General features: G+C 37.4%; 1 protein-coding gene and 1 pseudogene across 1 annotated transcript in view; both read left to right on the top strand.

The window, feature by feature from the left end:
• OLA1 (Obg like ATPase 1) overlaps positions 1-14,903 on the top strand; it is a 178,640-nt gene that overhangs the window by 20,261 nt on the left and 143,476 nt on the right. The window contains exon 4 of the mRNA XM_032880482.1: positions 3,517-3,644. Within this exon, the coding sequence (XP_032736373.1) occupies positions 3,517-3,644 (128 nt within the window). The remainder of the gene's footprint in view (positions 1-3,516; positions 3,645-14,903) is intronic.
• LOC116880874 lies at positions 13,447-13,786 on the top strand (annotated as a pseudogene).

Below are 14,903 nucleotides of genomic sequence, written 5' to 3'. Positions count from 1 at the left end.
TTACTTTCTTTTCATTTATTTATTATTTATTATTTTAAAAAATTTTACTTTATTGTAGTCTGTACTGTTTGAAGTTTTTATAACAAGCATGTATTAAATCTTTAATTAGAAAAAATAAAATAATACAGGTTCATTGTAGACGTTCGGACAGGATGGAAATGTATAAAGACAAGAATAGAAATGACCTGTACCTTGATAGCATAGGAATAAGTACTTTGGAGGTATATCCTTCCATACCTTTTCCTGAAGGTTTACACAATACTTACAAAAATTAGAATATATTTTTACTTGGGCTATTACTGATATTTTCTTTAGATTAAAAAATACAGATTTAAGTAATAATTTCTAATATAACTTTGTTTAATACCATATTATATGATTGTACAGTTTATTTCCCCATTATTGAGAGTTTAGTGTGTCTTTAGTTTCTCACTATTTGAAATGTGCTGATGAATCCCAAGTTTCTGTCTCTATTCCTAAAGTCTGCTGATCTACAGAATATCTAATTACCTTCTTGACATTGACACTTGGATGACTAAATAGGTGCCTCAGACTTGACATGTTCAAAGTGGACCTCTTCATTTCATTCTGCCTTGCGCTAAGTTTGTTCTTCAGGACTTTCATAATTCAATAAATAGCACTACTATTTCCCCAGTTCCTTAAGTCCCAGTCCAAGTCCAAGATTTATCCTTGATTTTTCTCTTTCCTCACCCCTGTATCCAATATATCAACAATTCTTATGAGTTCTTCCCCTGTCCCCGAAAGATTTTATTTATTTGTCAGAGAGAGAAAGCACAAGCAGGGGGAAGGCAGACAGAGGGAGAAGCAGGCTACCCCTTGAGTAAGGAGCCCAATGCAGGACTCGATCCCAGGACCTTGGGATCATAACCTGAGCCAAAGGCAGATGCTTAACTGATTGAGCTACCCAGGTATCCCAATTCTTATGAGTTCTAACCACAAAATATATACCAAATTCATTCACTTTTTCTACTTTTGTCCATCAGTTTGAGCATCCACTGATTTTTTTGACAAACTAATTATTACATTGATGATTGCCACATGGTGATTTTATAATTTCCTCATTTCTTCTTACTATTTGTTGACTGCCTACTGTAAGGAAGAGCTTTCTTGTCTTCATTTATTCATTCATGTGTTCGTTCATGGAAGTGTTGCTCAATTGGTTACGATATGTCAGTCATTGGACATGGTTCAAATTATATTCTTGAAATCGGCTCCTCAAACTGGCTTCTTTTTTCTTTTTGAAACCTTTTTTATTTCTAAATGATTTTAAATTTATATAAAAAGATGCAAAATTACCCATGGAATGCTTTGAAACCAAATTTCTTTGAACCTTTGAGAACGATGCAGACATGATGTCACATTGCATTTCAATTCTTAAATTTGTTTACTAAATACAGACATTCTTGTTCTTACTTTTTAAAGATTTTATATATTTGAGAGAGAGGGAGAGTGAGAGAGAGTGCACGAGCAGGGGGAGGGGCAGAAGGAGAGAGAAACAGGGAGCTCCACAGTGGGGAGCCTGATGCGGAGCCCAGGACCCTGGGATCATGGCCTGAGCTGAAACCAAGAGTTGGAAGCGTAACTGCCTGAGCCTCCTACGTGCCCCCCAGACATTCTCTTTCATTACCATAGTAAACCACCAAAATCAGGATATTAACATTGATCCAGTGTTACTATCTCATTCATAGATTCCATTTATATTTCTTCAGTTGTCCCATGAATGTGCTTATTTGTTCAGTTCCATTTTATGTTTCCAATCTCTTGACCCCCCCCTGTCTTGTTGGCTGATTTGGACACTGCTGGTTTGGTTCCCAGCTACTATTACTAGGTGGCTCCCTGGCCGAGATGCCTTGTACAGGCCCCGGCTATTGTGCTGCCTTTTCTCCCCACTCCGACTCTTTAGATGTGGGCCCTTGTTACCACTAGACTGTGTGGTCATGTGACATTGCCAAGCTTTTTCAGAGACCCAAAGAGAACAACAATCGTAAAGCCCTTAGACTTCAAATTTGTTGAAATTTTAGGCAGTGAGGGAATTGATTTTTCAAAATTTCCCCTTTCCTTTGCTAGTGAACATTGATTAAATGCTTTTGTGGAAATAAAAATATTGGATGGGAACCCATCTTCATTTTTTTCTGTAACATAATTTTGGCCTCTTTTTGGTTAAGCAAATAAAAAAATTGATAATTCATAGTATAATTGACCCTTGAACGTCATGGGTTTGAGCTGTGCAGGTCCACCTAAACACATTTTTTTACAGTGCAGTACTGTAAATTTATTTTCTCTTTCTTATGATTTTTCTTAATAACATTTTCTTTTCCTCGCTTACTTTATTTTTATATGTAAGAATATAGTATATAACATATATGCATACATTTTAATGAACTGTTTATGTTATTGGTAAGGCTTCTGGTTAGTAGTAAGCTATGAGTAGTTAAGTTTTTTTTGGGGAGTCAAAAGTTACATGTGGATATTTCTCTTGTGTTGTTCAAGGGTCAACTGTCCTTTAATCTTCATATTTACATGGCCAACTGGTTTTCCTAACTTGGTTTCTAACTTGTGTTACTATGCCTTTATTTTGAGCAAAGCAAAGGTTATTTTATCTGTACCTCTATTTTTGTTGCTGTTGTTAACAACTAGATTATTACTATGCTCGTAACTAGTTCACGTCATTACATGCATTTTTTGGTCTATATAACCTACATGATGATTAAATGCAAATCCAGATATCCTGTGTTTGAATCCCAGTTTTGTCACCACTAGTTGAGTAATCCCCTGAATGTAAATAGATTTCTTAATTCCTCTCAGGCTCAATTTCCTCATCTTTAAAGTAGATTTAATAAATAGCACTTACCTGATGGAGTTGTTTTGAACTTTGAAATGCATGTAAATCACTTAGTCCAGTGCCTGTCACAAAGTATGTTGGCTCATTCTATAATGATTACTTTTTATCAGTATACTCTTAAAATGTTCTCCATTGCTTTTGTGTCTGTATGCGTGGGCCAACGGAACAGTATAGTAAAATTAATGGTGTGAGTTTTAGTTCTATATATGCACAATAAAAACCTCTACTTTGCTTTACAGCTTTCCTTCATTTTCCTAGGTAAGAACGTCCTGAAGTATTAAAAGATTCTTTCTTTTTTTAAAGATTTTATTTATTTATTTGACAGTGAGAGAGAGAGAGCACAAGCAGGAAGAGCAGCAGGCAGAAGGAGAGGGTGAAGCAGGCTCCTTGATGAGCTGGGAACCCGATGCAGGACCCTGGGATCATGACCTGAGCCTCAGGCAGACGCTTAACCGACTGAGCCACCCAAGAACCCCTAAAAGATTTCTTATTTAATTTTTTTGGTATTCATTTATCAAATCATTATTGAGAGTCTTCTAAACATTGTTCTAGAAGGGAAATGATTACCTCATGTAAAATATTTTGGAAATCAATTTGGCTAATAAACAGGTTCTTAATACTATTTTATAATAAAACCATTTTTTGTTTTTCAGCAAAATTCCTGCCTTTCTGAATGTAGTGGATATTGCTGGCCTTGTGAAAGGAGCTCACAATGGTCAAGGCCTGGGAAATGCCTTTTTATCTCATATCAGTGCCTGTGATGGAATCTTTCATCTAACACGTAAGTATATTTGTTTATTTAATTGATTCATTATATTCACTGTTTTCTTTCCATTATCGCTCAAATAAAATTAGAAATGACAGATTTGTTTTGCTTTACAAGATGAATCATGGATTGATCTGCTAATTGTGACTTTAATGGTATTTAATATTTCCATATAAGAAGGCTTATTCCATAGCAAAGATGTGCCGTATTGATATTGTAATTGAATTTCGTCCCCTGTTCTGGATTAGATCAATTGGGAAGTGTTTCTATGTGGAAGTAATTTTGTTGATTATAAAGGCATTTTGAAACTTTCTTGTGTAACTTTTCTGCATTTTTGCTTACCATGTGTTGAGAAGGCAGAGTTAATAGAGGAGAGGATTCTGGTATTTCAGAGGAGAGAAAGGTGTCCAGGTTATTTATTGAGATGAGAGGATTAAGGAGAAACTATAGATGAGCTAGTGCTTAATGGAGAGAGGGATATAAAGCAAGAGAAAAACTGGTAGAACTTTGTGTTAGTTTATGTTCTTTTGAGTGCAGACGGGAGCCAAGAGCATAGTAAATTTTTTTTTTTTTTTTTTTTTTTTTTAGCATAGTAATTCTTTGACAGAAAGGTTCAGGTTTGGTTTAGGTTAAAGTTTAGGTCAAGACTGCTCTGCACGGTATTGTAGTGAACAAATCAGTGCAAATGAAGGAAATGCAAGTTAGGAGTATATGCCAGTTATGTTCTGATTCAGTGTTTTGTTTGTTTCTGGTCCATGGCTAGATAACTATAGCAATTATAAATGAACATTTAGAAAATTTTATAGCTGTTTGAGGAATTTTTTTGTCATTTGAATCTAATAAATTGTGCTAGTATTTTTGTATGTTTTTTAAGGAATTCATTTTTGTTGTATTTTTTTCTAAAGATTTATTTATTTATTTGACACAGAGAGAGAGCGGTGTGTGGTGGGTGAGTGGTGTGGTGGGGAGTGGTGGGGAAGGGCAGAGAGGGAGAAGCAGGCTTTCAGGAGAGCCAGATGTGGGGTTTGATCCCAGGATCCTGGGATCATGACCTGAGCTGAAGGCAGATGCTTAACTGACTGAGCCAACCAGGTGTTCCTATTTTTATTGTATTTAACAAAGGTCAACCACACATAGTTTGAGAAGGACTGATTTAGGTAGATTCATATTGGGTGGAGGAATGGAGACAGCTTCTGGAAGGGTTTGTGGTGCAGGTGAATAGGGTTATGGTTGGGTTGGGGTGAGGTGGGGTGGAATTCCCTTATGTAGAGTAGTGCTACTTAAAGCCCGTGCACTGGTGAGAGCCTTTTGTTTTCCTGAAAGTTTCATTTTTTACTGGTTCTGGTGACTAATGAAAGTTTCAAAGAGAAGTGGAATCAAGTGTGCCTCCTGGGTTTCTGAGCTGGGCCACCTGAATGACTCTTGATGCCATTTACTGACATGTTGAATGTAGAAGGACCAGCAAGTCTTGGGAGAGAGTTAATGAGGTCAGTTTGGGACAGTTTTGTTTTGTTTTGTTTTTTGAGAGAGAGAGCATGTGACAGAGCAGGGGGAGGGGCAGAGGGAGAGGTGGAGAGAATTCCAAACAGGCTCTACAGTCAGCGTAGAGTCTGATGAGGGGCTTGAACTCACAACCCTGAGATTATGACCTGAGCTGAAATCAAGAGTTGGATGCTGAACAGACTGAGCCACACAGGTGCCCCACTTTGGGGCAGTTTTTTGAATTTGTGTACTTTGGATATCCAGATAAGAGATGTCTATAAGTAAGTAGGATTGATCGGGCAGGTGTGACAGGAGGATGGGGGTGAGAGAATTGAAGTTATGGTGTGAGAAGGATTGAACAGATGGGTAGAATAGAGCTTAATGTAGGGTAGGAAGGAACATAGCAGAGGACTGAAAAATGGAAGGGTCATGGATGCAATTACATGAGGAGGTTCAAGAACAGATGTGCTGGTCAAAAGGGGGTGTGTGATTAGTAAGGGGTATTTGACTTAACATTTTCAGAGGTGGAGCAGTTCAGGGTGATGGTAAGATCCTGATGATGGCCTGAAACCATTAGTAAATGTAATCAAGTCTTTGGTTTGTTACCTGTTGTACAATATTCATCTGATATGTTTTTCTAACCCTTAGGGGGAAGAATGAATTTGGTTAGGAGTATACATACTTTATTGTATTTCATTCAGGCTAAAGCTATTGTAAAGAAAGGAGAAAAATCCATTTAAACTAGCTAGATACCCTCGGGGCACCTGGGTGGCTCTGTGGGTTAAAGCCTCTGCCTTCGGTTCAGGGAATCAACCCCTGAGTTGGGCTCTCTGCTCGGCGGGGAGCCTGCTTCCGTTCCTCTCTCTCTGCCTGCCTCTCTGCTTACTTGTGGTCTCTGTCTGTCAAATAAATAAAATCTTAAAAAATAAACCCTGGTTTCCCTGGTTTCTTTTTTTTTTTTTAAGATTTTATTTATTTATTTGACAGAGGGAAATCACAAGTAGGCAGAGAGGCAGGCAGAGAGAGGGGGAAGCAGGCTCCCTGCTGAGCGGAGAGCCCAACCAGGGGCTCAATCCTAGGATCATGACCTGAGCCGAAGGCAGAGGCTTAACCCTCTGAGCCACCCAGGTGACCCTAGAGTTGTCTTTAAATTCTTTTTTTTTTTGGAAAGATTTTGTTTATTTGAGAGAGAGACAGAGAGCATGAGTAGGGTAAGGAGCAGAGGGAGAAGTAGGCTCCCCGTTGAGCAGGGAGCCTGGGTGTGTAGGGTGTGGAGCCAGATCCCAGGACCCTGAGGTCATGACCTGAGCGGAAAGCCTCGGCTTAACCAATTGAGCCACCCAGGTGCCTCTAGAGTTCTCTTTAAAAATTTATTTTCAGGGCTTTTCTTGTTGCCAAAGCACCTTAATAAGGTAATGAGAGATACTAGACAAAATGAAAGATTATCTTGTTCACATGTACGTAGATTTGGAGTTACACTTACCTTTTAAAGTGTGTTTTTAGAGTTACTAAATGCTGTTAGCTGTGGGTTCAGCTAGATAAACAAGTTTTTAATCTTTCAGTAAACGTGGGTTACTGAGGCAAAAGGTAGCATATAGTGATTCAGCAATTCCACACATCCTCCACTGCTCATCACAAGTGTCCTTAGGGGCGCTTGAGGGGCTCAGTTGGTTAAGTGTCTGCCTTCGGCTCAGGTCATGGTCTCAGGGTCCTGGGATTGAGCCCTGCATCGGGCTCTCTGCTCAGTGGAGAGCCTGCTTCTTCCTCTCTCTCTGCCTTTCTCTCTGCCTACTTGTGATCTCTTTCTCTCTCTGTGTCCAGTAAATAAATAAAATCTTAAAAGCAAACAGGCAAGCAAGTGTCCTCCTTAATCCCCATCACCTATTTCATCCATCCTCCCCACTCACCTCCCCTCTGGTAACCATCAGTTTGTTCTATTGTTAAGAGGATCTTAGTTTGTCTCTTTTGTTTTTCCTTTGTTCATTTATTTCTTAAATCCCGCATATGAGTGAAATCATATTGTGTTTGTCTTTCTCTGACTTATTTCACTTAGTGTTATATTCTCTAGCTCCGTCTGTGGTGTTGCAAAAGGCAAGATTTCGTTCTTTTTGATGGCTCAGTAATATTGCCTTGTAAAGGAGCTTTTACTCTTGAAAGAGCCTGTGCCAGAGCTCCATGGAGTAGGAGTTGGGGGACTCAGATTAGATTACAGTGTTTGCATGCTTTTGTAAGTACCTGTCTAGATAGAATATGTTGTTTCTACTCATTTGTATTACTGAAGGAAATGCAGAAGTATGATGACTCTATCAAGTAGAAAGTCAGTAAAGGATTTTGATGGATTTACTGCCGTAAGAGTTCTTGTCTCTTGCATTTAGAATGTACCTTTCTCAATTTGCTTTACCTGTGTTTATTAAACAAGATACTGGGTCTTTAAAAACTTGTATTAATACTTAAAAATAGTGGCCTGTAAAATCATCTGTAAGCTCTACTGAAAGGGGAGAATGCATGTTCTTTTGTTTGTTAACCGTAATATAAATTCTGCTTGGGCTAAGTTTATGACCAAGTACTTTTATGATGCAACCCCCCCCCCCCAAAAAAACCTGAAAAATCAAACTCTTAACTTGGAAAGTGTTATTAATACATGCCGACTGAAACAAAACTTTTTGAAACAGAGCTTCTAATAGAATTAAGGTTAACTTGAAGAGTTGGTTTTCCCTGAAAACCTGAGATGGAGGGAGGAGGATTAAATGTGAGATAAGAAGGCTTTTATAAATTTAATGAATAAATTACCAGTTGAGGGAACCAAAACATAACACATTATGATGACACATTAATATAAGTAAATTTTTTAATAAGTGACATTTTAACTTATTGTTAAAGTGAGATGAATCATTTAGAGGATTTTATAGTAGACTTTAAGAGAGAATATCTGTTGTAAAAATTTGTTGACAAATTTAGGCAAATTTTAACTAGGTTACTTTATGAAAGTCCTTTTATTGTCTTTTCAATTACTTCTTCTCCAAAGTAGTCGAATGTATCTAAGACATAATATCCATTTTGAACCTTTTATTGCAGGTTGGAAAAAAATTTCTGACAGATACAGTTTCAGCAGCTTAGGGAATGAGTGTAATGGGTTGTAGGTGGGGGAAGGCGAGCCCAGGTTGGTAGGCTGTCCTTGTGGCATTGTCAGTCCTTTCTTGAGTATAAGGTTTACATGGAAGTGGAATTGGTAAGTGCTTGAAGTTCCTAATTTCAGTAAGCAAAATTGTGCTTCCAAAATACCTAGCACTTATTTTATGCCTGAAAATAATGTGCTATTTATTGTGCTGGAATTTCTAGGATGTTAGATATATGTTGAGTTAAGCATACTCTAAAAAAATTCATATATGTTTTTAGGTTTTCTACCTCTTTGCATGGCCTATTCTTCAGGTAATTGAACAAAACAAACTAATCGTTAACTTTAAAGGCTTTCTTTTTTTAATTTTCTGTGCTTGTGTTGCTTGAATGAGCATTCAGTACTGACACAAAGAATGCCACAAAGATTGGATTTCAGTTGAACTAATTCCATACAAAAATACTTGCAATTTTTAGTGCAATTTAATTATTTTTATGACATCACAGAAGATAAACCTCTATGTGAGAAATGAATATCAGAGGCTAATTTAATTACCTTCAACACAGAAACTTTACCTCCTATTTTTTTTTTTAAGATTTTATTTATTTATTTGACAGAGATCACAAGTAGGCAGAGAGGCAGGCAGAGAAAGAGAGACAGAGACAGAGGGAAGCAGGCTCCCTGCTGAGCAGAGAGCCCAATGTGGGACTCGATCCCAGGACCCTGAGATCATGACCTGAGCCGAAGGCAGCGGCTTAACCCACTGAGCCACCCAGGCGCCTATACCTCCTATGTTCTTATGTATTTTATATTTGATATCCTTTCATGAAAGGATAAAGGGTTATAATTGAAATTAGGGGAAAAAAGAATAAATATAAATAAATATAAAGTAAAGATAAAATATCTCTGAGATTTTGTTGTGGATCACAATTTGAGAAATGCTAACTAAACCTAAAGTCTATTTTTATTTTAACAAAGATACAGTACTCTAAGCTCTATACAAATATTAACTCATTTATTCCTCTTAACACCTCTTTAAGAATAGGTACTATTATTATCCTCATTTTGAAATGAGGAATCCAAAGAGTAGAGGAACTATAGTACTTGCCCAAGATTATGTGGCTAGTAATGGTTAGAAATCAGATTTTATTTTTTTTAATTTTATAATGGAATTTTTTTCCCTTTTTAAAATTTAAATTCAGTAAATTAACACATAATGTATTAACAGTTTCAGAGGTTGAGATCAATGATTCATCAGTCTTATATAATATCCAGTGCTCATTATATCCGTGCCCTCCTTAATGTTCATCACCCAGTTACCCCATCCCCCCACCTCCTTCCCTACCAGCAATCCTTTGTTTGTTTCTTAAAATTAAGAGTCTCTTACGGTTTGTCTCCCTCTCTGATTTCATCTTGTTTTATTTTTTCCTCTCTTCCACTACATCCTTTGTTTTGTTTCTTTTTTTTTAAAGATTTTATTTATTCATTTGACAGATCACAAGTAGGCAGAGAGGCAGGCTGAGAGAGAGGAGGAAGCAGGCTCCCTGCTGAGCAGAGAGCCAGATGTGGGGCTCGATCCTAGGACCCTGGGATCATGACCTGAGCCAAAGGCAGAGGTTTTAACTCACTGAGCCACCCAGGCGCCCCCTTTGTTTTGTTTCTTAAATTCTACATATCAGTGAGATCATATGATAGTTATCTTTCTCTGATTGACTTAAATACCCTCTAGTTCCATCCATGTTGTTGCAAATGGAAAGACTTCTTTTTTTTGATGGCTGTGTAGTACTACAAGAAATCAGATTTTAAACTCAGTTCTAATTACAAAGTTCTTGCTCTGTGTTGGACTGGTCTGTTAATCTATGTTGAGAATTATCAATGCAAATAAGCCTTTTTTTTTTTTAAATCACAAACATTTTTATTTGTCTGTAAGCTCTTGAAACTTCATCTGTGGACCCACTTTGAGGAACACTTATGTAAATTCCAGAGTAGTTGCATCAAAATTTGTCAGTTCTAGATCAAGCAGTTTTTCTTTTTCTTTTTTTAAAAGATTTTATTTATTTATTTGAGAGAGTGAGAGCGCACATGCAAAAGCGGGGATGGGGGAGGGACAGAGAAGGAGAGGGAGAAGCAGACTCCCTGCTGAGCAGGGAGCCTGACATGGGCCTCAATCACTGGACCCCAGGATCGTGACCCGAGCTGAAGGCAGACAGACAGTTAAATGACTGAGCCACCCAGGTGCCCCAGGTCAAGCATTTTTCTAATGATACCCAAATTATATAATAAAAAGGCAGTGGGATATTATTTTATAAAATTACTAAAGGGTATGGGATGACTTTATTTAGAGAAACAGATTTATGTGGCTTGGATTCTAGGTATACATGTTGCAGACTCTTAACGCTTTTAGTAACAAAGGTAACAAAACATATTTCAGAAAGGAGAGAGAACACATTCAGGTTTACTCTCACACATTCTTCTGGTATTTTCACTTTGATTTATGAAGGAAATAAATAGACAAGTGGTCAGTAGCCAAGGTCCTGGCAGTATCTGTAGCAGCTTTCATTAATCTTTTAGATGGTAGCTGCTTTTTGGAGGTTGTGTGGCGCTCACATGTAACAACTGGCTGAGTGACTAATGTGATGTGTTCTTTGTTCATAGCAATCCTGTAGGGGAGGGAATATGCCTGTTTTAAAGATGAGAAAATGGAGGCTTAAAGAGACTAGGAAATTAGGCCATAATTTACCTAACTGATGAGCAGCAGAGCTGTTATTTGAATTCAGGTCTGCCTGAAATGATGCGGCTGGCAGCACTTAAAAATCTACAGGTAGTTGGATAGTAATTTTTTTGAGATATATGTTCTCTTCTTTGGTCTGAGTGTCAAACTGTTTTTGAATGTTGGTTATGTGCTAGATAATCATTCTCCTACTTAATTGTTTCCCACCCCCAAAGTATCTTGAATGTTTCAAATTGTGCAGAAATTTTTTCTTGGATCAGCTTTGTGTGTGTGTGCGTGTGTGTGTGTCTGCCTGTCTACCTCCTTTCCTTTCCTTCCTTCTTTCCTTCCTGATGTATAGTTGATAAGTTGTGTTATTCTTTAGCTGACTGTTTTTCAGATTTTTTGAGTCACATAGAACATATTTTAATGGTTTATGTGATTTTAAAAAGTGGGAATTTTCAGACTAGAGAACCCAGAAATGGACTCTCAACTTGTGGTCATCTAATCTTTGACAAACCAGGAAAGAATATCCAATAGAAAAAGGATAGTCTCTTCAACATGTGGTATTGGAAAAATTGAGCAGCCACATGTAGAAGAATGAAAATGGACCAGTCTCTTATACCATACACAAAAATAGACTCAAAATGGATGAAAGACCTAAATGTGAGATAGGAATCCATCAAAATCCTAGAGGAGAACACAGGCAGCAACCTCTGTGACCTTGGCTGCATCAACTTCTTGCCAGACACATCTCCAAAGGCAAGGGAAACAAAAGCAAAAATGAATTGTTGGGACTTCATCAAGATAAAAAGCTTTGCACAGCAAAGGAAATAGTCAACAAAACTAAAAGGCAACCTATGGAATGCAAGAAGATACTTGCAAATGTCTTGTCAGGTAAAGGGCTAGTCTCCAAGATCTATAAAGAATTTATCAAACTTTAACACCCCAAAACAAATAATCCAGTCAAGAAATGGGTAGAAGACATCAACAGACGGTTTTCCAAAGAATACGTGGCCGTACAAATGACCAACAGACACATGAAAAAAATGTTCAGCATCACTTGGCATCAGGGAAATACAAATCAAAACCACAGTGACATACTACCTCACGGGTCAGAATGGCTAAAATAAACAACTTGGTTATTTGTTTTAAAATAAACATTTGGCCCTACAAATGACCAACAGACACATGAAAAAATGTTCAGCATCACTTGGCATCAGGGAAATACAAATCAAAACCACAATGACATACTACCTCAGGGGTCAGAATGGCTAAAATAAACAACTTGGGAAATGACAGATGTTGGCCAGGATGCGGAAGAAGGGGAACCTCCTACACTATTGGTGGGAATGCAAGCTGGTGCAGCCACTCCGGAAAACAGTATGGAGGTTCCTCAAAAAGTTAAAAATAGAACTGCCCTGGGGCACCTGAGTAGCTCAGTCAGTTAAGCATCTGCCTTTGGCTCAGATTGTGATCCCACAGTCTTGAGATAGAGACCCACATCTGGCTCCCTATTTGGTGGGAGGGTCTGCTTCTCCCTCTGCCCCTCCCCCTCCACTCATGCTCTGTCTCTCACTTTCTCTCTCTCAAATAAATAAAATTTAAAAAAAAAAAATAGAACTACCCTGTGATCCAGCAATTGCACTACTAGGTATTTATCCAAAGGATGCAAACACAGTGATTCGAAGGGGCACACGTACCACAGTGTTGATAGCAGCAATGTCCACAATAGCCAACTATGGAAAGAGCCCAGATGTCCATTGACAGATGAATGGATAAAGAAGATGTGGTGTTTATATATACACACACACATACCTATACATACACATACACAATGGAATATTACTCAGCCATCAAAAAGAATGAAATCTTGCCATTTGCAATGACATGGATAGAACTGGAGGGTATCTTGCTAAGCAAAATAAGTCAATCAGAGAACGACAAATACCATGTGATTTCACTCATATGTGGAGTTTAAGAAACAAAAAGGGAAAAGGAAGAAAAAAATAAAATAAGATAAAAGCAGAGAGGGAGCCAAGCATAAGATACTCTTAACTCTAGGAAATAAACAGGGTTGCTGGAGGGGAGAGGGGGAGGGGGTGGGATAACTGGGGGATGGGCATTAAGGAGAGCACTTGATGTAATGAGCACTGGGTGTTACATGCAACTGATGAATCACTAAATTCTACCCCTGAAACTGATAGTACACTATATGTTAACTAAATTGAATTTAAATTTTTAAAAAAGTGGGAATTTCTCCCTATTTTTGACATAATTGGCATCCATTTTGGATAAACTGCTCTGAATAACTATGATTGTTTCCTTTGCTGATGATGTAATTTTAACTGTAGAACAGAAATTCTTTCCTCTGTGAATAGTCTTTTAAAATTTTTTTTTTAACTTTTGGTTTTTCTTACTGGACTTTACCATTGAGAAAGAAAAATAACAGTTTTTGGTGTTTGAAGAAATACTAACATTCTAAAAAACATTAACATTCTAAAAGTTATTTAATGGAGCTCTTTCAGCTTTGCTGTGGAGACAAGATGACAAAGGGGACATCATTGTTTGGAAAGCATCTAAATAAGAGTCACACGTTGTGCCACTGCTGTGGCTTGAAGACCTACCACCTTCAGAAGTCCACCTGTGGCAAATGTGGCTATCCTGCCAAGTGTAAGAGAAAGTATAATGAGTGCCAAAGTTAAAAGATGAAATGCCACTGGGACCAGTCAAATGAGGCACCTAAAAATTGGATACAGCAGATTTAGGCATGGATTCCATGAAGGAACAACACCTAAGCCCAACAGGGTGGCTCTTGCAACATCTACTTCATCTTCAGGATTCCAGTGATTAGTCACACATAAACTTTCTGGTTTCTTTAATTTTTTAAAAGATTTTATTTATTTATTTATTATTTATTTATTTGAGAGAGAGAGAGAGAGAGAGAGTGAGAGAGGGAGGGCGTGAGAGGGGGAAGGTCTGAGGGAGAAGTGGACTCCCTGCTGAGCAGGGAACCCGACATGGGACTTGATCCCAGGACCCAGGGATCATGACCTGAGCCGAAGGCTTAACCAACTGAGCCACCCAGGCACCCAAATGTTCTAGTTAAAAAAAAAAAAAAAAAAAAAAAAGTTATTTAATGGATTAACTGCTTTTGAAAATCAAATAGGTATCCATTATACTTAGTGTATACCACTTTTATGGGAAATTTTATTATGAACATCTGTTGTAAAAAGCTAAATACCATTTATTAAAAATTTTTTTGAAACTCATCTACATTTCCTTAACAGGTTATTAATATAAGCTGAAGGAGCTTTTTAATTTTTTAGTTCAAAAAATTGTATCTATTTATCTGTTTATTTGTTTACAAGAAAGCTCTGTGCCCAATGTGGGGCTTGAACTCACCACCTTGAGATCAAGAGTTGTATGCTCTACCAACTGAATGAACCTCTGAAGGTGCTTTTTTAAAATTTAAAATTTAGAACAAATAAAACCTAAGCCTTCATTTACTTTGGAGCAGAAATGCAAGTATATGATGTTTAGGATGTGCTTTTCAAAATGGTACCTTAAAAATTAGTTACTGGTTAAATTATAGTAAAGATAATAATGGAAGGGAAACAAATCAGAACCATGTTAGCATAATGCAACTATTTTTTCTGCATTTCAGTCTGGTATTTGAAGTGGAAAGAGTGTGGGTTTGGAATCACAAACCTGAAAGTGAATATCAGCCCACTCTCTAGCTATATAATTGTGGAAAAGTAACACAGTGTATTTGAACTTCATTTTCTCATGCAAAATGGGGATTGTAATACTACCCTTAACTTATTTTGGAGTTCACAGATCATTCTATGTCACTGCGTATAGAATTATTTTTAATGTTGCTACATTGGTGTGTTTTATTTGGTGAATATACATTTTAAATGACAACACATTTTTTTCATTAAAAAAATTTTTTATGGTAACATAT

This window comes from Lontra canadensis, unplaced genomic scaffold, assembly GCF_010015895.1.
Source record: "Lontra canadensis isolate GAN:19392208 unplaced genomic scaffold, GSC_riverotter_1.0 scaffold69, whole genome shotgun sequence".
NCBI lineage: Eukaryota > Metazoa > Chordata > Mammalia > Carnivora > Mustelidae > Lontra > Lontra canadensis.
This window is presented reverse-complemented; position numbering and strand designations above follow the sequence as displayed.